Source organism: Phalaenopsis equestris, unplaced genomic scaffold, assembly GCF_001263595.1.
Source record: "Phalaenopsis equestris unplaced genomic scaffold, ASM126359v1 Scaffold000326, whole genome shotgun sequence".
NCBI lineage: Eukaryota > Viridiplantae > Streptophyta > Magnoliopsida > Asparagales > Orchidaceae > Phalaenopsis > Phalaenopsis equestris.
This window is the reverse complement of record NW_018164768.1, coordinates 415,639-440,177: the sequence shown is the minus strand read 5'-3', so window position 1 is coordinate 440,177 and position 24,539 is coordinate 415,639. Positions and strand designations below refer to the sequence as shown.

Sequence of the window (24,539 nt, the reverse complement as noted above, 5' to 3'; positions counted from 1 at the left end):
AGCCATTCTAACAAGAATAAGAAAAGCACCTAAACCAATGACTGAAACGAGCACACTAAATCAGTGGTGGCATGTCTTAAGCATAACACATAAACAGCAGCAAAGTTAGATCCAAGCAAATGGGTAATATATATATATATATATAAAAGCAGCAGAGTAACCTTTATGTTCATCTCAGATAATCCTTTCAATGCATCGTTATCTGATATAGAAGCCTTCAGCTTATCAAATGTCCATGATGATGTCAAAGTAATCTGCATAATTAAATGGTTTTACAATGGAACTGATTCTCAATTAAAACAAAAATAGTTAAAATTTGAATTTCACAAAATTACTTTTCCTGTCTTCATAGCCTCTTTGATTAGTGCCTTGTCATCATGAAACTGTCAATAGAACAGGAGAAAGAAGTGACAGCTAATTCACTTTGGTTGAACATTTAACCTTCTTAAAAATGACAGCACAGCATGAAAACCTTATGAGAGTTCACAAAATAAAACTCATCTTATTCAAGTGCATATATAAATCACCGAAAACAGAATGAATTTAACAAATGGTAACCAGTGCCAGACTTTGCTGGGTTAAGTAAAGACTCGACTCAATTTTGATATCCATACTACATCAACACAAGTTCTAGTTTATCCAATCTAAGCACAAAAAAAGCATTACAATGACTGAAATAAAACAAAAGAGCCAGTGCTCAAAGCACAGATATGGTTTGAAGTAAAATGTGAGTAAATAGTCAATATCTCTAGTCTCTACAAAAGTATGCCTACGAAATTGGTACTCATACATGCAATTTTTTACTGCGATCCTTCTGCATCAATGACGACCTTCCATATTTTACATCTTTAGTGAGCTGTTTCAATTTTGTCATAATTTGTGTCAACTTAGCAATCTTCAAGGCAATAACTATGAGTGAGCTCATTGTCTTCCTTCAGTTGCATAGGTTAGTAGTCTCCCTTCAGATAGAGCGAGTGAATTCATATTTATTCGGATTTCTCTAACTCGCATTTTATTCTTAGGGTTGAACAGGGGTTTTTTTCTGTATGGCTTTAATTTAAATATAGGTCTTAGGCATGTATAAAACTTACTATTTTTTTTTCAAAAAAAAAATCCATTAGAAGTGATATGTCTGCTTTTTTTTTTTTTAGGTTAACTATATGATCAATTGAGAATTTGACCAGTTCTAAGAGGTTTTCAACAAATTTGGCTTTCGAAAAATGCAATTTTCAGCTCATTTCATAGTTTCTTCAATTATCAATTTTTAATTCATATTTCTAAAAGAAGCTTACAGGCTTTTCATTTAAAATAATTTCTTTCATATTATAAAATTGTTATTGAAAGGAAAAAAAAAAAACTGTTACAACATTAAAAAGTTTGTAACCAGTGACTCCTCACATAATTTTGGCATCTCAAAAAAGATTTGCTAGAAACCCAAATACTATGACTACCTACATCCCTACGTACAAGACATCAATTGAATTGCAATCCTCAAGTGGCCCATAAAACAAGGAACCTTCCATGTGCCGAGCATGCCATCGCACAAGACATCAATTGAATTGCAATTCTCAAGTGGCCAATAAAACAAGGAAACTTCCATGTGCCGAGCATGCCACGGTTTAACAAGACTATGTCATGATTTTCTATTTCCAGAAGCATATTGAGAAGTTAAGTCAATTAATGTTGAAAATGTACAATTTGATATTCATTTGAACATTGTCAGTTTGTTGTCATATTATACATAGCTATTTACACAAATTACAAAGTGTAGGAAGCAAAATAAACTGATAAACAGACTAACAGAAGCTGACTTATCAACACAAAATCTCTGTTTTTGTTCAACGAATAGCTCAAAAAAACTATATATTTTTCTGCTAATAGCTTTTTAACGAATCACCTAGGTAGTTTTTTGTGAGCTGAGTGGAAGCAAACTAAACTAAATTAAGCAAAAATTTATGAGAAGTATGAATTCTATTGAATTAGGCGGTAACGATGCTAAATTAACCTTCTAATCAAACTCAATTAGAATTTAATTAAAGCTGAACATAAGACAAAAAGCATGAACTCAGTAAGAACCATTTGAGCTTAACAGTCTCATATACGCCTGATTCACAAGCCACGTCGAAGTCAAATAACAGAACAAAAAAAATACTAATACCAGAAAATGAAGGCAATATGCTAAAATTTGAGTTAAGTTCCATCTCGGCATACTTAATCAATCTAGTTTATAGTTTACAAACTTTAATGGAAGCACGGAAGAAACTCATATCATATGCCTGCAACATTTTTTTTTACAGAATACCATAATGCACCTTGCAACATCCAAACAAAAACATATGATCCCAAATGAAGTATTTGTGCTTTCAACGAGAAAAAACCATACATTAACCAAAACTGAACAGCTAATTAAGAATCCATCTTCCTATACGATTCTTGTTAATCTTTTAAATTGAACAACTCAAATTTTAAGATAGAAAAAACAAGCATTTACAAATAATACGAGCTACAATCCTAATAAAAATAATACTATTTAGTTTTTAAAATCAGCAAAATTTTAGGATTATATGTTAAACAAAGCAATGATTAAATCGTCTCCATTGTGCTCTCATACAAGCACCATCTCTGCCATGCATGCGTAAGTTAAGAAAAAAGAATATGCAACAATCGTGCCCTGCAAAACGCAAAACTGTACCTGCTTGTCCAGTTCCTCAGCAACATCTTCAAATAGATCTTTTGGCGTTGAACCAGAAGTGTTTGATGCTACTGCCAAGTAGGGTGCAGAATCCTTGACCTTAATAAAAAAAAAAAAAGCCATCACAACAAAATAATTAAAGAGCCTAAGAAATAAATAAAACAACTCAAAATAGACAAAAATACCTTCATGCAATAATCCCGCCAGTGTGTTTTAGCAGTAAGAACGCCTGCAGCAATATCACCTTCCATCAACTTGCGAAATGCATCTCGGTTTTTTCGCTCTTGTCGTCGTAATTGCTCCTGCAATTATCATTGTAAGAATATCTATATCATAAAAAACATGCAAATTAAGGTGCTAAGAAATTCAAAGAACCCTTTGTATCTTCTTTTGCTCCTCTTCTTCCTTCTCTAGATCTTGAATGTACTCCTGCAAAGCAGCACCAAGTTAAGAACCCAAAAAGCTAACAAATAAGGCGAGGGTGACTAACCTGAAAAATCTCAAGACGGTCAATTTTTTCTAGTCGAGAACATCTTTCATCATCCTCCAAACGATCTTGCACTTTCCTCCATTGTGTATTTGCCTAAGTATATAGTAAAAAAAGGTAAAACAATATCTAAGTTGCCGTGTTTACCAAATAAGCGGGCATCTTGCAGAACCTTGATAAAGTCGCAGGAATCCAGAAAAGCTCTATATTCAATTATATTATGCTTATGATCCTCAGCTGCCTTTGCCCTTTCCTGTATCATTCCATAATAGCAAAGCTATCAAATTAGAAGTTAAGGCACATAAAAAATATGTAGCAGAAAAAAAAAGGTTGAAAATTTAACACAATACATTAGACTCAGCAATTACCCATGCTCAGTAAGATTAAATGCTTTAGAAGAACTATGCTAAGCCTTAAAGCCTAAGAGGAAGTATGCAAGAAATTCTTGGAATGAAATTTACCCAAAATATGGGAGCTGGACAATGGGATAAATAGTTGTGTAGAACACACGAATCTTAATTTAAAAGTAAAATAACCTCAGAATAGAAGGTAGAAAGTATGTGAAAGAATCAATGCAAACTCATTATATTCAGGATACATGGAGGTTCGCTCAAGCACATGAGGTATGTTATGTTAGTAGATCATTAAAAATGCAATTAGGTTCAAAACTATGTCAAGCTAACTCATGAGTCGACCAGGGCTCACAAATCGTTCATGAGGCAAGCTAAATGAACTAATAAGCAAAACTTGAGACAGTCCTATGCTACATAATTAAAGACTGCTGCAACTTTCAACCATAAACATCACAAAAGCAACTTCAAGGCTAACTTCAAGGCTAATTAGAGGCTAATTAGATGGCAATTCAAGATTTTACATCAGTAATTGCAAAAGTCCAAAAATAAACTGACAGAATTAAAGTAACCCAAACTTTACCCCATACCAGAAGATCTTCAGCGCAACTGGAACGAACAAAACAATAACATAATCTAAAAAACAATACCAAATAGATTACATAGAATGTATGCTGCCGCAATTAAAATTTACTGTAATTTACAACAAAACAGATTATCTAAAAGGGCAAACAATTACAAGTCTCTCAGTCAATCCAACATAACAGCAAAAATGTCATTATAATTATAGAAACAAGGAAACTGAAAATAAAAATATCTTCAATATGCAGACATCTAAACCAATAAAATGAAACCTTCTTCTGAAGTTCAACAAGGTAGTTATCAAACAGATCTTCACGGTCTCTAGGCCGGTCAACAGCACTGAAGCGCTCATCATTTTCAAACATGGTTATGGCTTTGCTGCAGTGACAGTAAAATAAAAAGACAATTTCAATCATATAGATTAAAAGCAGCCAATTGAAACAGAAAAGAATTGAAGGGATATCAAGATATAAGGTAGAAACCTAAAATAAGCAAAGAATTAATATTCTTACCTCCATTTTGTTGATGAAGTGAGGTCATTACATCCCTAAAAACAAACATAACTTAGCATAGAAATAGAAAAAAGCTGACTCTCAAGCATAAATTATAGTACCTCTAACATTTTCGTAAAATCCTCCCGGACCTTTTTCTGCCTATTCCGCCTCTCCTCAGCATCCTGTTTTTTTCTTTGGCCCAAATACTAAGATAAAACAGAAATAGAATAAATCAAATATGGCGCAACATAGATAGAGAAGTTATTCTCAGTGAAAAACCAGGAAACAAAACACATTCCTGGGTACTTTAACAGATCAAAATCAAATGAATTTTTTTTAGGAAATGTCATAACAAGCACACCTCATTAAATGCCTGTTTCCTCTCCCCCAGAGTCTTTAGAGCACCGTATCTTTTATCATTTATGATGACTCTCATAGCCTATAATTCACTTAATGTTAGCAATCAACGTAACTGGAGATACAAAATTTACAATAAATAGTGCTGATAGAAAAACCTGCTCCCAAGTCCAATCTGATTCAACATTGGCCGATTCAAGCAATGATTTAAAGGCATTTTTAGCCTCCTGCAACAAATTGTTGCACCAAATTAAAGTTGATCATCATAAGCGAGGCCAAGAAAAAGTGATCAAGCAAAAATGACACACCTGCTTATTAGCATAAATAAAAGGCTCCTCATCAACTGATTTGTCTTCCAAGGGAGTAATATTTATTTTCCCAGCAGTAGGCATGCCTCTTTTTGCTTCCTAACAAAAACAAATCACGCTATGATAAAACATGCTCTAGGTAAGTTAGTGGATTCTTAATCCTCTCCAGCAGTAAGAATGATATAAAACAAAGAGTGCATAAACAGCAAGCATAACCAACTCCTAAAACTAGTTTCAGGACTCAACTAGTTCACTTCTCAAAAGCAAATTGATGAGACAAAAAACTTAATAATATAAATGCCACATTGTGCTTAACTTAAAACATCACCGGAAAAATAAAAGAATCTTGTCACTAATTACATTTTCCTTGACAAAACTTGGAATCAAAAAGTCTCAAGAACCTATATATGAGAAGATGTGCTTCACTTTTTAGAAGTTAATAGATGTGGCATTCTTGATGTGATATAAAGATTAGAGTGTTATGAATGTAAATATGGAAGTTTATGTGTTAGATATATATATATACAGAAAAATTATGTTGTATGTATTTAAAGGCAACATAGAAAATGGGTGGTGAGCATGTAAATCTTCTAAATTAAAATTAAATGGAAATCCAATAAGAAACACTATGAACTCCATTTACTATGAATGTGATAGGATTCTTCATAGAAATAGCATTATTTCCCACAGTAATTAAGGCAAAGCAAATATTTGATTTCTCAAAAGCAACAATACAACCATAAAGATATAAAATAATAGATAAAGACCTACAATTCAAGAGAATCAATCTCTCTCAATTCCTATAATACAAGAGATAAGAAATCTCTCACAAACCCTAAACCTAAGACTCACAACATCAATCTCATGCATAACCCTAACCCTAAGCAAATTAGACCTATTTATATTAAACAATAATAAATGAAAAAAAGACTAAATAGCCCTTAGTGTAGGCACGGTGCAACAGAATGCAGTGCAAATTTTACAAGAGGAATCTTAGCATGTCCAAATATTGCAGACAAAAAAAAAAATCAGACAATACATTGCCCCTTCAGTTGCATTATTATTTTAATCCCATATAACTTCTATGTCTTTGCTTGCATATCTCAACACATTCAACACATATTCAGATATTGTTTGGTTACAAACTAATAAATTTTGACAGTTATCATCCCAATCTCTCCCAACAGCTTTCATAGAAAACTGTTGCTACTACAAGTAAAAAAACTTGAAACAACATACGCAAGATCCAACCTCAAAACATACCATCATAAAGATTGACAACTAACCCTATAGAATGCACAAGAAAAATACTCAGATTCTGAACTACAATATTCTTTTTGAGAAATTCAACCAAACATAAAGCTTAAGCAAGATTTCAGCATCTCCATAATAATCCCAGAAAGGAACTCTAGTTCCCATCTAAGACGAAGTAGGGTTATGATGGAAGACATAATGAGCAAATTGCAGAAATTGCTTGAGCAAGCAGCTGAAATTAGCATACACAAAAATTTCACTTACATGTAAGGAAAACAAAAAATATTGTACGTAGTCTATTCAATTAATTCAACCAAGAGCATTCAGCAAGCAGGTCAATTACAACTTTACCTTTCAATTCTGTTTGGTTAGGGAGAGATTTACCAAGAAAAACACGGTAGAAGAGTGCAGCAAGCTACTAATAAATTAAGGATCATAGAGATTATGTTTTATGTAAGATTACCTCCAGGTCCTGAACAGATGCTCCATCTGTAAAATTTACAAGATTTGGTAGAGATGAATCCTCGTTATTGCTCCTGTAAATGTGAAAACATCAAAATTACCCAGCATCCAAAGATAAAATATTACAAAAGAAACATCCTGCAAAGTGTTTCATAAGAACAGTTGGAGAAGATTAAAGCATATCCAGATATCGAAGGTGTGTATGCATAAAGCAAAATGTCCTTGTTGCTCCTTTAAAACAATGAATTAACTCCCACACTCAAGAAAAATAAAAAGTCCTAAAAGCAAGAAACCAATGTGCAGTCAAGTGGTTCCATGCCATTAGCTCAGGTAGAACCATAACAATCTTTACAAATACAATGGCTCTGAAACAATAAAAAGTCCTAAAAGCAAGAAACCAATGTGCAGACAAGTGGTTCCATGCCATTAGCTCAGGTAGAACCTAACAATCTTTACAAATACAATGGCTCTGAAATATAAATGTGGTACAGTTCTATTCAACCCAAACTACGTACAGCATGCACAAGCACACACTAAAAACAGGTACCATATGTTTGAATGCAACATATGAATGTGTATATTTAATATGCATATAAAGTGGCACACATCACAACAGTTCCAGTCGTTCCTTCTATCTGCTACCCAGGATGTTAAACTTATCCTTCAAAAATCATTTAGAGCAACTTTTCTGCATGTACTGAATGTTTACAATTTTTTTCATTCATAATCCTATGACATTAATATTATAAAACTGCATAATGGTCTCCCCCAGAGTCTTTAGAGCACCGTATCTTCTATCATTTATGATGACTCTCATAGCCTGCTCCCAAGTCCAATCTGATTCAACATTGGCCGATTCAAGCAATGATTTAAAGGCATTTTTAGCCTCCTGCTTATTAGCATAAATGAAAGGCTCCTCATCAACTGATTTGTCTTCCAAGGGAGTAATATTTATTTTCACAGTAGTAGGCATGCCTCTTTTTGCTTCTTCCAGGTCCTGAACAGATGCTCCATCTGTAACATTTACAAGATTTGGTAGAGATGAATCCTCGTTATTGCTCTTCGTAGTCCCAAGCATTGTATCTGCTGCAGTAGTAAGAATATCTGAGCTTCCAGAAACAGAAGCTATCACTGAGGAAGCAGGGTTGTTGAGATCAGAAACAGAAACTGGAGCAGCAGTTCCCATGGAAGAACTGGAAGCTGTTCCAGCAGTTGCATCAACAACAGATGATGATCCTGAAGGAGGTAAAGCAGCTTGGTTTGAGACTGGTGCAGAAACTGGGCTTGCAACTGCACTTCTTGATAAAGGAGCCGAATCATTTTGTGTTGTTGAAGAAGGTATCTCAACGATAGCACTCTGAGCTGGTGGCGCAAGAGAAGCAACTGCAGGTTCTGCAGGGGCTGGCTGATTCGCTCCCTTCTCTGCCTGCTCACGGGCTAGCTGCAAAATTACAAAAATAAAATAATAATAATAACAATAGCTATATAATAAATTAATAATCAATTATCTCATCACAGTATCATACAGAAACAACGCCACAGCTATTTAAGTTTTTTCAAACCTTCCCTAAAAGCCTCCTCCCTATAGGCTCTAAATATGGTTGCATAGCTAACTTTAATAATTATAATGCCCATCCTCACCAAACTACCCTCTTTCCCAATAAACCATAATCTAAATTCCAAGTTCCATTACCTTGACCAAAGTATATGCCTTCTTACCATACACATGGCTGGTAAAGCATCATCAAAATTCTCAGTTTAATTACCATAAACATGGTTGAGATTCTGATCTAATTAAAACATTCTAGCATATAAATTTAAAAATAAAACATAAGTTGGCAATATATCTTTGAAAAAAAAACACCTTGAGTTCTTCAGGAATCGACCATTTTGACTGCTTTGTCACTTTGTTATAGTAATATCTGCAAGGTGTTAACAAGGTGAAACGCATCATAGACAATAACCCGAATATACAGCATGTTAATAAAAAACAAACATTTCTTCAGTAAATCAACCATAAAACAATAAACATTAAAAGCAAGCCCTGTAATTCTTAATTTTAAACTCATTTTGAATTTAAGTATTTCAATATATTAAGGAGGTAGTAAAATAATAAAAAGCAAGCCCTTACTTCCGACCATCTGGAGTCTGGAATTCTTTCCACTCTGTAGATGCATCAGCCCTCTGAAAAAAGATGAAGGAATCAGACGAACCTCAAATTGAGGAACGAAATACGCAGTACAGGGAAAAAAACATGAGCAGCAGAAATTTGCTACAGTAAAGAAAGGCTGGTAATAACAAGAACAAATGGTATAGAGAAATGAGAAACACTGAAAGAAAAAAAACATTATGCATCTTAACCTTTCTAGTGATAAACTAAATGGCGCTCGCTGAAAGAAAAAAAACATTATGCATCTTAACCTTTCAAACAATAAACTGAATGGCGCTAGGCAACATATCTGCAGAAATGTCAGCTTATCCATGCAATAAAGATTAACAGCACATTATAAACATGTCATAAATCACAACATTCAAAACACACATACACGCTAATCAAATCTCCTACAATGTGAACAGCCAGCAATGGCTCAATATTTCATTCTTCTGACAAATAACTAGTTTTGTGGCTTTAATTGAACTGAACTCTTTTTACAAGAATGTGAAGTCTTTTGTTTTAGCATTGTATTGGAATTTGTCTTGTAATATTGTCATCAGTTGCAATGGGATTACATGCTTTGCTTTTGACTTGGTGAATAATTTTTTTTCTTTATTTTCTTTTTCTTTCGAGGGAGTGGGGGAATTTACACGTAGCAACAAAAGGATTTACATATTCTATGATCATTATATATATATATATATATATATTCAAAACATCAAAATAAAACACAATAAAACCTATCCTAACCATGCCTTCACGATGCAGCCAGATCCCATCATTCCCACCCTCAATCTTCTCATCAAATGCCCATAGCACAAAATCTCTTTGCCAACCTCACCACTAATATTCAATATAAGAAAATGTCATTCATCATGAATAAACATTTTGGCCGGTTCAAAACTTGATTGAATACTATAGCTTAAACTACTCGAACACAAACACATAATTATTGGTTTTGCTTTTCATGACATGAAATCTTGATATAGAGATGAATTTATTCCAGGTTCACAGATTTAGACTGTAAAGTTTTAAAATGTGTGCTAAGCTTGTTTGTTAACACTAAACAACAACTTTAGCACAATGGTTTTTCTTAAATTAATCTATCTGCATGAACTTCTGTCATTTATATTCTTAGAATTTTACATGTACCATAAATATATCTTTTAATTCCACGGAATCTATCTCCTATTCCCAAAAACTACATTTTGTTCCATTTGAACCGTATGCTGCCCCTTAAAACATCACATTCATTGTTCATTAAAGAGTCTATACTTTCCAAAAAAAAAAGAGTAGGCATCACTTCACATAATAGCAATATAAACCTCGCATATTTTTCTCCTTCTGATAACTAGCAATTTGGGATGGACAAAAGAGATACAAAAATGAAGTAAATGATGGGCATCAAATTGTTAGCTCGCAACAGTGAATAAAGAAATTCCCTCCATGATGAAAAAAAAGAAAATAGCAACAATTTCCTCCCTTGAAAAAAGTGGAATACCACCTTCAAAATGTCGCATAAAGCAGTTGATTTTCTCTCCAAATATGTAAAGAAGTCTTCTACAGACAGTGGACGAACAAGCAAAAAAACAGAAGATTGCATAAAAAAATATTAAATAGCATAAATTCATCATAGAAAAATGGTGATTAATTTAGTTTCAGCTACAATACAGAGCATTCACAGAAGAGACTTATAAAACTGTATTTTTAGTTGAGTTAAAGCGAGTAGTGAAAAACCAACATAAGCAAAACAATAAAGAGTTTAAAAGCACTTATTCCATGATATAACCCACCTCAGTAGGCGTCATGAGTTCAAAAGGTTTCTCCCAACTTGACTGTCTGGTCTTTTTGTTATAATAATATCTGAACAAAAGAAATAACAAAACACAACAGTAAACTAAATGACGTCGTTCGAGAGAAGGTATGAATCAAATAGACATAGCATAATTAAAAGTAAGAAGTCTTTTAGAATGCCTCGAATAGAAAACTAAAAATGAGCTGCTAGAAAACACCTTTTTCCATCTGCAGCAGTATGTTCCTGCCAATCAGATGTTACCTGCTCAGCCGGACCAGGTTGTACATTTGTACCCTGCATTATTTGTAAAACTGCTATTAACGTTATAGTTTAAATTGCATACAATAGCTAAGAGAAAAACGATATCTGACATTATGGTCTTGTTAGGGGTTTTTTTTTTGTTTAAAAAAAACAAAAAATAACAGCACTTGTTTGCTTAATTAGTTTTGCTTTTTAATTAAATAAGTTGATTTTTTTTACTGTAAAAATAGACTGCTTTCAATATTTTTAATAATATTTTTCTAAAAATAAAGACACTCCCCTGCTGCCTGTTTGCTAGGACGCCCTCTCTCTCTCTCTCTCTCTCTCTCTCTCTCTCTCTCTCTCTCTCTCATATATTTTTGGTTTAAGACATTCAGGTAAGAACATAATCCAAGAAAACAATAAACTACAAACAAAAAAAAAAATCCCAAATAGACACTATATTTAACACGAACGTGCAAAAACTAAGAATATTCTCACCACTACAGAAGAGCCTATAATGGTAGGTTGTTGTGTGGGTTGCATCAAGGGTGTTACAGAAGGTAAGGTTTGAGCCCCAGATGCATTCCAAGAAGGTCCACCAGCTGGTGCAACAGGCGCATGCAAATGGATCATTGGTTGATACTGCGAAGAGGCATTCATACTATTCAGCGGTTGTCCGTAAGATGTTGCAAACTACAGCAATAACAATGAAAATCAAGCAAAACAAAAAAAAAGGGAAACTTCTCTGATTCATTAGAAAAAAAAAGGCAAAATGTATAAAATTACCGTGTATGAGGAAGAAAGAGGTATCCCAACTCCACCTAGATTAGGCACAATATTATTTGGCAACTGCATGCTTTGTGGAGTCTGAAGTGCACCAGCTGTGATGGGCCTATTTTGTTGAAGGTACGGCATTGGAATCGCCTACAATAAAGATGCACTATGGCCTGATTGCACTTAACACAGGTGACAAATTTTATGAGGGTCTGGAAAAGTGTGATACCTGAGTTTGACCGGAAATTCCAACATTTGGCCTAAATTGTTGGGCACTTGCCGGATTGAACTGAAGAGGTTGTTGAGAAGGTGGAGCAACAGGTCTAAACTGCATCATTAAAAGAAAATAATTTAAGGAAAATTACTTCATTTTAAGTATAAACAAGAACCTCAAACTCTAGAAAAAAGATCTAACCTGCATGGGCATTGGGGGACCAAAATTTTGAGGGGGACCAGCAGATACTACGACAGATGGCCTTATAGGCTTCAAATTAAAAAAATTATACACAAAAATCTTATTAAGAAAACTATAATAAACAAAAACTCATACTCTCATACATATTTCAATATTTATAACAAATCAATAAATTAAGAACAGTACTCCAAAATTACGAATGTACAACCAACCTGTGGCCCAGAAGCTTGTGGATTGCTGGCCATCACAGTAAACACTCAAGAAGCAACAGTAAAAATTAACTGCAAAGCCAATAATATAGATTTAGAAGGTGATTACATTATCTTTGTCCCAGAAATTAACAATGTAATATATCACTTCCTTTAACAATCATAATCATATGCAAGTGCTTGTTGGAATAGTGGTATTTTAGCAATTTACAAAAAGGAAAACATACTGCGTCACCTAATGTACACTTTCAAAGCTGTATATAATTATTGGCCTTAATAAACCTTAGAAAAATCATACTTAATATTCACCGAACCTCCCTTCTCTCTCTCTCTCTCTCTCTCTCTCTCTCTCTCTCATGCAGGTATTCAATACAACTGTACTCTCACTACCCATCAATACCTCCCTCTCACTCTCCCGTTCTCTCACTTCCAGTTTAGGTATTCATCTTACCCCTCATCTCTTCATTCATCAGTCCCTTCCTTTACCTCTACATGCCAATTGCAACCATAATTCTCCTTGAATCTTCCAACCTTGCTAATTCCATCTCTGGCTCCCATCTCTCTTCCACACCACACATTAAACTCCCTTCTCTACTCCAATCAATCTCACACACAATCATTTGCCTGATCATTTCAGTAAACATTTGTATACAAAATATCCCTTCTCTCCTCCAAACTATCTCACATACAATCAACTTCAAAAACTCTTTCTCTCCCTCTCTCTCTCTCTCTCTCTCTCTCTCTCTCTCTCTCTCCCTCTCTCCTAATCATTTCAGTAAACATTTGTATACATAAATTTAAAACTTCAAAAACCTCTCCCTCCCTCCCTCCCTCCCTGTGTGTGTGTGTGTGTGTGTGTGTGTGTGTGCCACAAACAGGTATTCAAGACCACCTTACTTTCACTACCCATCAATCCCTCCCTCTCACTCTCCCGCCTCTCACATCCAGTCTAGGAATTCATCTTACCCCTCACTCTTCATTCATCAGTCCCTTACTTTACCTCTACATGCCAACCATAATTCTCCTTGAATCTTCCAACCATGCTAATTCCATCCTGGCACCCATCTCTCTTCCACACCACACAATAATAACCCTTATCTCCTCCAATCCATCTCGCACACAATCATTTCCTTAATCATTTCAGTAAGCATTTGTATACATAAATTTACAATTTCAAACACCACCTCCTTCCCAACAACCATAGCCAGTACAAAATAAAATCCTCTTTAAGGTCATTGCAGCATTAATCTTCTTTTGCCATAGCCACTTTTTTTCAACCAATCTAGCAAAAGCACTATTTTTTTTTTATCTTGCCGCCCTATCTAACCAATCGAGCAAAATCACTAATCTTCTTTTGATATTGCCTCCCTATCTAATCTTCTTTAGACAATCTTCTTTTTACACTTTGATTACATTATCTTTGTCCCCATCTAACCCCTCGAGAATGAGAAAAAAATAAGTAAAAAAGTTAGAACTTCACTTGTTAACATGGTCTATGCATCATTAATGCCCTCACGATACCCAAATCTAGCAGCTTAACAAACTCATTTGACATAGGTGAAAAAGGCATAGCTAAATTTAAACTAAATATTTTTTTAGTAAAATAATAGTTAAGAGAGGAAAGCTTGAATGATGTCAAAATACACTGCTGTAGAAATTCTTAAGACAGGACAGTGTGAAATAAAAATATTCTTAGACCAAAAATTACTGCCAAGCTTGAAATAAGTGTTGTGGTATATTGTTCATTAAAGCGCCAAGGCTTGCCCATAAGCAGTTCCTTGCATCAAAACTACTTTATTCTATACAATCAAAATGGCTAAGCATAACAAATGTTCAGCAAACATCATGTTTGGGGGTTTACAAATCTACCCTTTGATTTTTTTTTTTTAAAGAAAAGATGATCGTTATCATAGTCATTTGAAGCATTGAAACATAAATCTTGTGTATGAGAGGTCTTTGCGTGTGTATACACAAACACGGGTATAAAGAAATTTTAATTTATTTTATCTCATAGAATCGAGCCCACCCACCAAATTGGTTGAATCGTTCCCATCTGTCAAACTTATTGAATCAAACTCACTTGATGCAATGGCTAGCCAGCTCATCGTTGTCTTCCTCAAGAAGATGACTTAAACCTATCGCTATCTCTGCGAACGCAGCAATTTGACAAAGCCATCACGATCAAACAGGTCATCGACCAATCTCTCATTTAACGACGTCGCCCGATACTGGGAATCGGTCTCATCACCCAGGGATAAGGAACCGTCGTGTACGAGCATTATCTAAAATTAGTCTGCTATACCTCATATTCATGATATTGATCTTCAATCGAAACATCAGAGAAGAGTCAACAGTACAGTTCTTGTTGTACTGCTTACATAATTTTATAATCTTTCCATCTCATGTATAAACTAGACAATAAGTGAAAAGTGTGATCTTTTTCGTCCTTTACTCTTTCCTAAGAGGCTCTGGTTCTTTTTCCTAAAATCTCCCTCTTTCAATCTCTTTCACTCTCCTCTAAAAAACTGTGAATTGAAGAAGCCTCCGAGGAGCCACACCCTCCTTCGGCTTATCGGAGATTGGAAATTAAATATTCACCAAGGTTCCCTACAAGGATCTCTTCAATCTCACTTTCTCCTTATGGCACTCTTCCCACAATTTGAGGTCTTTTACCAAGTTTTATGCAATCACAGACAATACAGAGCTGTAAGTCCCAAAAAGATTCAACAGCACGATTAACATACCAAGAATAACAGCTTTGAATATCTTGCTTCTATTCATATGAACCTTCAATTCATGCTAATTTATTAAACTTTTTCAATGGAAATTGCATTCATTTAAACAAAAAACGTTTTACTTGCCAGATCCTTTCAGATTCTTTTGTAAACTATCATGAAATGTTATAAATTGAATAGTTTTTTTTTAACACCCATACTTGCATCCTTTGAACAATGCCAAAAATTATCATATTTTTTTAAAAACTAAATTACTACTATAAAATATAAAAAAGTTAAACTACATTTTTGTTTTTCACCTATGTATTAAGAGGGATTGATATAGTGAGCTTACTTTTGCATTTAAAAAAAAAGTATTTGCAGGTAGTTTCTCTAATAAAAATAAAAAACTTCGCTGTCATACTTTTTGTAACATGACCTCTCACCATACTTGCATCCTTTGAACAATGCCAAAAATTATTAAAAAACTAAATTACTACTATAAAATATAAAAAACTTCAACAAAAACAAGTTAAGCCAACTCCAAAAAGATTGAATCAAAATACATCTACTCATGAGAACCTTGGATGTTAACATACGAATCTAGAGGTGCATAGTTTAGCTTCAACCTGCCAAATAGTATTCCATCAGGTGGGTGTTTTTATTGAGAAATAATGCACATGATTGTGATTATAAAAATAATGCACATGATTGTGATTATAAAGACACTTCAGTTAACATTTCATTTGGGTGATTTTTTTTAGAAGGTACTTTGATTGAATCAACATTTAAAAAAAACCTAGCAAAACAATTTGAATTGAATCAACTTGTCATCGTGTGTCTCAGAGGTAATTTATAATTAATTCTGATTACTTATCAAATGGCTGATTCCTTCAAAATGATCAACCAAGAAATCAAATTCCTTCAAAAACGATCTCATCCACTCCATACATTAAAAAAACCAAAACATTATAAAGACCTAACTAAATAACAAAAAGTTATGTGAGATCTTTGACCATCCTATATGAGTGTTGACATAGCAAAATGATTAACCTACTTTTTACCGTTTCTTGCTGCATAAATTTCTAGTTCAGCAAAATTTAAGACCAAATATCAGCCCCAACATGGACCTATTTGGTATATGGAAAGTACAACATAACATAGTTAAATTTTCATTATTGAAACAGAAATATATTTAAAAGAAAATGTAATAAATGAAAGACTACTAAAAGCATTCTCCTCTAATCTGTCACCAATTCCATTAGGGGTGAAACAAAATTACTAAGAATGCACCACACTTAACCTACAATCCTCCAGCCCTCCCACCTCCCACCACATCCCCTCTCAAAAGCACACATCAACTTCATCATCACCCCTCCCACACTGGTTGTGAAACCTCATCAAAATCTCCACTTGCATTACTTCTATCAATATTTTCTCTAAAGTTAGATAAAGGAGCATTTTCAGTATCTCTTAAAAGTTTTCTTTTCCTACCTCTTGTTCCTATGCATCCAAAAAATAAAATAAAAATATCCATTAGGACAACGAATGGTTTGTAGAAGGGCCTATTATGCCATTAAACATAATGAAAAATAGTTAATTCTAAGTTTGCATCTCTGTTCCACAGGATAAGTCCATTAGTCTTGTGAGAACATGCCCCAACTAACAAGTAGTAAGGGTCAATTACAGCATAAAATTTCATTGTTTGACTACTCATATTTTGAGTGATAAGCTGTTCTAATAACAAATGACACTTCACAGGTTGGTCGATGTCTTGAGTTTCCATGACTAAAGTTAATTCAACTCAAGAAATTTGTATCTATATACGAGCCAAATTTTCTTGAATCAAAATTAAAAGATACCTAGATGATGAAACAATTGAGAAAATGAAAATCCAAGAATCATCCATCATTCAAGATAACACCTCCATCTTCATAGATTATAACAATGAAGACACTGAAATCAGAGAATATTGAACCAAAAAAACCTTAAGATAGATAGTATATAGTGATTGGCCAAAACCTAGACCGAAGAAATATTGATAGAAACATAACTAACGGAGATATAGACAATGCCTGGAATCCCTGATCATTATAAAACAGCACTGCAAAATTTAAAACATACCCCTCTTTAGAGTTTATGGGATACAAGTAATTCGTTTGATTGACCATTTCTATAACACGGCAACCCAGATAGCTTAATACTCCAAACAAAGGTGAGTAAAGCAGCCCCCATATTTCCGTCAAGATGATTTTCAGTTTAGTTTACCAATTATACAGCAGTGCATAAAAAAGGTTTTGGGTTTTCCAAACTTTGGGTTGTCTAGCAACAGATGCGATTTAAGTTATTAGAATTTAGTAAATCTTGTAAATCAGGATTTAATAAATCTTGGATGGAAAACCTCATGGCAATAAAATTTCTTAAATCCAGTGAATCCGTTAAATTGTTAGAAAACTTCAGCATAAATCCACCCCGATCCCCTATGCACTCCCTGTAAATCCCGTAAATTCTGTAAATCGATTCGCGGGATTTAGGATTTATGGGATTTACAGCTGAAATCCGAATAATCCTGATTTATCAAATCTGCACTTTCATTTCGTCCAAAATGACTTTAGCTTAAATCCCTCTCGAAATCCATTGCCACACAGCCATTTGATTTTGGTGAATAGAAACACTTACCAACAGACAAAAACAATAATTGAGAAAAAAATTTATATTTGGAATGCTACCACTACCCTAAATCAATAGCTAGTCTCCGCAAAAGGGCAAACTCAGTAAAATCCAGTTGCCACTTTTTCTTGATGCAAACGAAACCAATCCCAAGAAGCTCAACTTGATAAGCTCATGCAAGAAAATTAAACCTGTATCACACTGATGACAGACAAGCCTAGCATATAGCATAAAAAAAATATATACCCAGAAAAGCGAATCCCCAGATTTATGAAACGCCATTGTAAATTCTCGGGTATTAACATGAATATCATATCCGAACTCAATGAAAAAGGATAAGAGACCCAAAACAAGAGGCGGAATCGCCGAACGTAACCTTAGCTCGGTGGAGAGATAAGAAGTGACGCAAGCAACCGATCGAGAGTTGGAAAGAATGCCGCACCCTAATTCATTCGGAGGCGTGCCGGTCGTATTCCTGCCGATAACCGCTACTTTTCGCCCCTTCGTCGTGCAAAGCGTCCTCGTTAGGGTTTTGAAGATGTGAGGAATGGAAGGGGTTAGTTCGCTCACCTTGAGCCGTTCGATGCAGGCCAGTATTTAGCTGTTAAATTTATTTTTTTTCTCTCTTAAATTATTAAATTAAACTTATAAGTGATTATGGTAAATTTAAATTTAGGGCCCATTTAGGGGAAAATATTTGTGTACATAAGACATACGCAGCGTTGCGTATATCCAGGGGTTATTCAGGGGGTAAAGGGGGTTATATCGGTGTTATACCCCTAGGGGTTATATCACCCCTCCGTAACCTCGTGTAACCTCTTTGTAAACTACCTGTAACTTACAAATGAGTTTTGTGCTTCTGTAATTTCATTGGTACAAATAAGTTACACAGAGGTTACAAGGGAGTTATACGAAGGTTACAGGTGGTATAACCCGGATATAACCCCCCTGAATAACCCCTAACGTACGCAACGCTGCGTATGTCTTATATACGCAAATATTTTCCCCGTTTGGGGCAGCTTATAAGTGTGGGGGAGTTTTTGAAAACGCCGCGGTACTATTTAAAGCGCGCGTTTTGACCGATTATCCGAAAACGCGATTTAATTTTTACACTAAACGTCGCGTTTCAAGATAAGCTGCTTATCCTTATCTTGAAACGCACAAGCTACTTCAAACACACCCTTAATAAACAAAACAAATAATAATTAGACTTAAATTAAATGGGCAGATTTATCTAACATATTTATTTTGTTTGACTGAATTTATGTTAAATATTACTTAAATCTTCTTAAAAGTATCCTATCAAAGACCCCCTTGGGTTTAACGTGATTACTATTGTTTGCAAAAATATATGTGCCAACGTAAGATTTAAATTTCCTTTCTTCATGATTTGCAGGAACTTCCCTATTTGTCTTTATTTATGGTTCTAGATTGTATCAATTTCTTAAAATCTTCTCTTTTCTTTCCTTTTGCTATCATTGTCACTTTCTAAGTTAGAAAGCAACCCTCTTGCCTTTTTTTTTTCTCTCGTTCGTTATTTCCTCTCACCTCAATGTAAAGAGGGTAGGAGTCAGTTCGCAATAGCCCTCCCCTTCACAGCCATTGTAATCTCTATCCTCTCAAACCCTATTCAGAGCCCTTTCCTCTTCTTGCCTTGCTTGATAACATCTAGCGAGAGCTGATTCCTTCTTCTCATTCTCTTTCTTGCTTCATAATTTAAAGAGGTTAAGGCTTAGGGCTTAGCTTGCCTTCCTTTGTTGATGGTGCTAGATCTCACCAATCAAACCTCTCACCTACTTCCCGAGGTTGAGGTGGTTGCCACCTCCCATCTTCTCACAACATTGCAACCATCTGCCCCTTCTAATGATCAAATACTTATCCTAGTCAAGACCTACTATGAGCTTACTCTTCCTTGCTTTCTGCTCATGTTTTTTTCAATAATATTATTATTATCAAAATTTAAAATCAATTAGATTTATTGTGCTTCAAAATCTCATTAGGTTAGAATAGTGTTAATTTCACGTCTGTCCCCACATCTAAATTTGATTTTATATGATTTGTTAGTCAATGAAGGTTAAGCTAATAAATTTGTAGTTAATGTTTGTCGTGAGGTAAATAAATGCTCTTTATAATGGGATAAATAGATGATTAATAGTTATGTGTTAACATTGTTAATTGTATAGATTTCTAACTAATTGTAGGTTTGTCGTCCATACCATTTAAATTCATTAATATAATTACAATTTATTTCTTTTTTTGTTCACGTTGATTTTTTTGTGTGATTAGTCTTGTTTTAATGTTGCATAGATTCAGATTTAATTATTCTCATTATTACAATTTCATAATTTGTTATAAAAATGGTTGGACATTTGTACGTGTATTCATATGTTTTGAATGTGATGCATGAAATATAACTGATAGTAATATTATTATGCTTGTATTAAACACTTTTGTTTTAACTTACCAAACCGACAAGTCATCATAAACATCAATTGAATTTCGTGAGATAGGTAATTACATTTCATTTTTTTAGGGTGTCGAAGTAAACTTGATATTTATAATATAAAAATATATATACACGCACTAAAATTGATTATTGTTGGTGGTGATAAATGATTTATCATTTTTTTTCAAAAACACATGATATCATGACATTTAAATTCTTACATTGAAGTGCATTGGTTAGATTACTCGTATTCATGGTCATCAACATATGATAGTTTGTAAATTTTGTTACACATATAGTAAATCTTTCATATATATTGTTCATATTGGTCGTCATAATTTCATTATTATTTATGTTTTAATGAATATTTGTTATTTATTGAGTTTGATTTGTTAAACCTACATGTTAATATATTTCATAACAGTTTCACCCAGTCATTTACTAGATCTTCTCTACTGAAGCAGATTTCTTAAGTTTAGATTTGCTTTTGGTATTATCAAATTTAAATTAATTATTATATTTTTCTCTCTAGGTGTTGATAGTTGTTCTCTAATTTTCATATTAGTTTCTTTTAAGTTTTTTCTTCCTCTCCGTGTATCAACTAAACTCTTATTTAGGGAACAAAACCCAATTTTCCTTATTTCATTCAATTATTAAGTGTATGTCCTTTTTCTTCTGAGACTCCAAAACATATTCAATCATTTTCATCACACCTTGCATTCTTGGGTGTACCATCTTCCAAATGTGAGGTGTGACAAAGTGGTATGAGAGATTATGTTTGGTATTCAGCATCTCTTGCCTTTGCACTTCATATCAATTTTCTTATTGTGACTGGTGAGGGAATATAATATTCATGTTAGTTGCTTATTTAGTCAATTATTAATTGTGTGTAAATTTCAACCATTTATAATGACTCCCAAGTGAAAAGGCATCACAATCGCACGCATAACAGAAGCTCCGAGAGCTATTATATTAGTGGTACCTGTCCTCAGTCCCCTAATTGTTGTTGTGTTTATTCTGCTCAACTTGTTGATGCTACCAGAGCATCATCATTTAACATGAAAGCTCTTGTGGAGATGATAACATGAAACGTTACCAAAGCACAACAAGTTATTATAACAGCTCAAATTGCATGGGTGTTTCAAACAACGCAATAACCCGCTTAATCGACACTGCAAGAAGCTCAAACTATGACTCCTGTTGCTATCATGGATGCTCAACCTAACCAATTAGTAGTGATGGCCAATGAAAGTGTGATGAATCAATTGAAGGGCCAGTTTCTGAAGATGCGCCCTCCTTCCTTCAATGACACAATGGGTTTGATCAAGTGAGGCGTGTTGCTTCATGATGTAAAAAAGAGACTTCGTGGGATTAAGTGGCATGAAAATCGCAAGGTGGACATTGTTATATTTCAATTGCACAAAGGAGTTGATGATTGGTAGGAAATTCAATGCCACAACACTTTCAAAATTGATGGAGTAAACTCATGGACGAATTTCAAGAGACGATTCATGTAGCGGTACTTTTTTAAGACATGTCATTTCAAGTTGATAAACGGCTTGAGAAAGCAAGAGTAAGGAACAAAAATTGTTCGAGACTATGAGAGCAGTTTGCCAGAATCATCAGAATTTTCCCTTTGATTGACTGATATGAGGATCAAAAGATCAACCACATACTTCGAGAAGATATTCGAATGAGTTTCTCTACTATCAAGTGTATTACCTAAAGAGCTGGTAGATCGAGCTATGATGCCAGGTTAGAGATAAATTTGTGCGAAAAAAAAGAGTAAAACAAAATAATACAAATGCTCAATGTAATATCCAAGGTTATTACATATGAAAATCACTCACAACACTTGAGTTTGTACTTTGTTAGTAGATGTTCTAGTATCCACTAAGATGCATTTTTATGTTATTTTGGTCTTAATCATTTTCAAAATGATTGGTTAATAAAAACATTGTTAGAAAGTATATAAAAGAAAATTTTGACCTATAAACTTGAAATGATTTTTATGACTCCGTGGTAAGTCCGATTAACAAACCATATTCACCAAAATATAGAAAATGATGAAATTTAATTGCTACAACTTTTTCATATTTTTAGGATAAATTTAAATATAATAATATAAGATTAATGATACAACTTTTTCATATTTTCGAGTCATTTGGCATTCACTTTTCAAACTCTTTTCACTGGAGTATTCAAGACATGATAACCTATCTTATGACTATTTTTTTCATAATTTTTGGGGCTGCTGATTAAAAGATATAAGATGTTTATGTATAGTTTGCAATTGAATTCAACTAAATTGGATAATTATATATATGTGTTTGGTATATTTTTTATATAAAATTCATTTAAGTGGCTTTGTCCAGAAACTTCCCATAGCATTGCTAATCCAAAACAGTGAGAGCATAAAGGCAAAATAAGTGAGAGGGAGAAATAGAATGAAAATTGAGAAAGATTTTTGGAGGCTGCAACTCGATTTTTGTGCGACAAGCCAACTGGGACAATTGACTGAATCAAGGCAGGTTACCATTACTCTATCTGTAATTTCATTGATTTTAGCACTTTACATATTTTCTAATGTTTTTGTCATTAAATAATTGCAAAATTTGTTGATATGATGTTATTTTGGAAACTTTCATTCATTGTGTAACTTTTTAATATTCTATTGCTCTTGCTATCTGCATATTTTGGTATATACATATTGAATTTTCACAACACATTTCATTGATTTGAGACAAAACTTCTTATTTGAGTTATATAAAATTTTATAAAAATGTAATTAAAGATATATGTTTTATCAAATATTGGCATAACATTATGGCATACATGTTTAACATGCAAATATTATTTTAATTGATGCATACGGATTAATCATATTATTGCGTATTATGGATCTCCATATTTTTTTATACATACATGTCTTACATATAGAATGTGATGTTGAGCATATTATAACTGCTTTAAATAATATGATATTATGAAATGTGTGTGTGCAAGAAAGACTGACTATTATGATTCATGTTGGCAGAGATAAGTTAGTCTGTGCAGTAGGGTGGACCAACATGCTTTTCTTTAAATAGTTAGTGTTATGAATTTGGTACATGTTAGGAGTTATAAGGAGTGAATATTATATGATATGAGCGCCAATGGATTGGAGGTGACGACTCCCATGTACTAATTCACCTGACTAACTGTTTTGACAGTTTTTTCTGACATGATATGAATATAAAATGCTATTATTTTCTTATTAAAAAAGAAAAAAAATTAAAATTCAAACTTTAATTCATGTCACATATAAATTGAGCACCTAAATACCTCTTATTTGATAATTAATTAATTTATAATTTTTCTTATTATTAAGAGGTTAAGAAAACTAAATAAAACTAAATATTTAAGTGGGGACGAGATAAAAGGAAAGAACAATTTTAAATTAGTTATTTAATCTCATAGAATTATTAAAAAAAAAGCTTAAATAAAACTACAAATAAAATTTAAATTTTCTAAACATCTATAAATTCTTTTATTTTACAATTCAATCGAACTTCATTTCAATACATTATACATTATAATTCTTAGATTAAATCATAGGAATTTCTATAATACTAAGTCAATATAAAAATTTTAATCAAATAAATATGAGCTATATTCAAGCTGTCTTTCTATTTATATAGGGTCATTACAACTATTTTAAAATTGAACTCTAAATATCTTCTATAGTGATTATTTCAGCCCAAGTTTGCAAACTATTTTAACACGTTCATAAACTCTGAGATTAAAATGACCCCATATAAAATGATGTATATATATATATTAAGACGATTAATATATCTAAAACCTACAATTTGAAAATTGCATTTATTAACATCTGAATGTCATAAGCATATGCATAAAAATGTGTATTTCACTAATAAAAAGACAGTGATGATTCTATTTTTTATGTGATATCATCATTTTAACTTTTAAAATGTAAAATATACTTTTTCATGCATGAATAAGATGACATGTACGTAGAAATTAAAATCTAGGTGTAAAGATAAGTAAACACACAGGAACTGAGCGGTATGTATGTAAATCTTCAAAAGTATTGGGTTAAGAAAAAATAAAACTACCATTCTAAAAAGAA

At 33.3% G+C, this 24,539-nt stretch overlaps 1 protein-coding gene across 1 annotated transcript in view; it reads right to left on the bottom strand.

The window, feature by feature from the left end:
- LOC110025699 (pre-mRNA-processing protein 40A) overlaps window positions 1–18,546 on the bottom strand; it is a 47,973-nt gene extending 29,427 nt beyond the window's left edge. Inside the window, exons 1-22 of the mRNA XM_020726315.1 lie at window positions 18,338–18,546; window positions 12,581–12,649; window positions 12,369–12,437; window positions 12,183–12,281; window positions 11,966–12,103; window positions 11,678–11,872; window positions 11,154–11,230; window positions 10,935–11,004; window positions 9,118–9,170; window positions 8,851–8,908; window positions 7,807–8,427; window positions 4,967–5,044; window positions 4,725–4,811; window positions 4,624–4,658; window positions 4,384–4,489; window positions 3,352–3,432; window positions 3,183–3,275; window positions 3,068–3,121; window positions 2,878–2,994; window positions 2,693–2,791; window positions 336–383; window positions 162–254 (exon numbers count right to left, since the gene is read on the bottom strand). Of these exons, the coding sequence (XP_020581974.1) occupies window positions 162–254; window positions 336–383; window positions 2,693–2,791; window positions 2,878–2,994; window positions 3,068–3,121; window positions 3,183–3,275; window positions 3,352–3,432; window positions 4,384–4,489; window positions 4,624–4,658; window positions 4,725–4,811; window positions 4,967–5,044; window positions 7,807–8,427; window positions 8,851–8,908; window positions 9,118–9,170; window positions 10,935–11,004; window positions 11,154–11,230; window positions 11,678–11,872; window positions 11,966–12,103; window positions 12,183–12,281; window positions 12,369–12,437; window positions 12,581–12,613 (2,304 nt within the window). The 5' untranslated portion in view covers window positions 12,614–12,649; window positions 18,338–18,546. The remainder of the gene's footprint in view (window positions 1–161; window positions 255–335; window positions 384–2,692; window positions 2,792–2,877; window positions 2,995–3,067; window positions 3,122–3,182; window positions 3,276–3,351; window positions 3,433–4,383; window positions 4,490–4,623; window positions 4,659–4,724; window positions 4,812–4,966; window positions 5,045–7,806; window positions 8,428–8,850; window positions 8,909–9,117; window positions 9,171–10,934; window positions 11,005–11,153; window positions 11,231–11,677; window positions 11,873–11,965; window positions 12,104–12,182; window positions 12,282–12,368; window positions 12,438–12,580; window positions 12,650–18,337) is intronic.
- Between the last annotated feature and the right edge of the window lie 5,993 nt (window positions 18,547–24,539).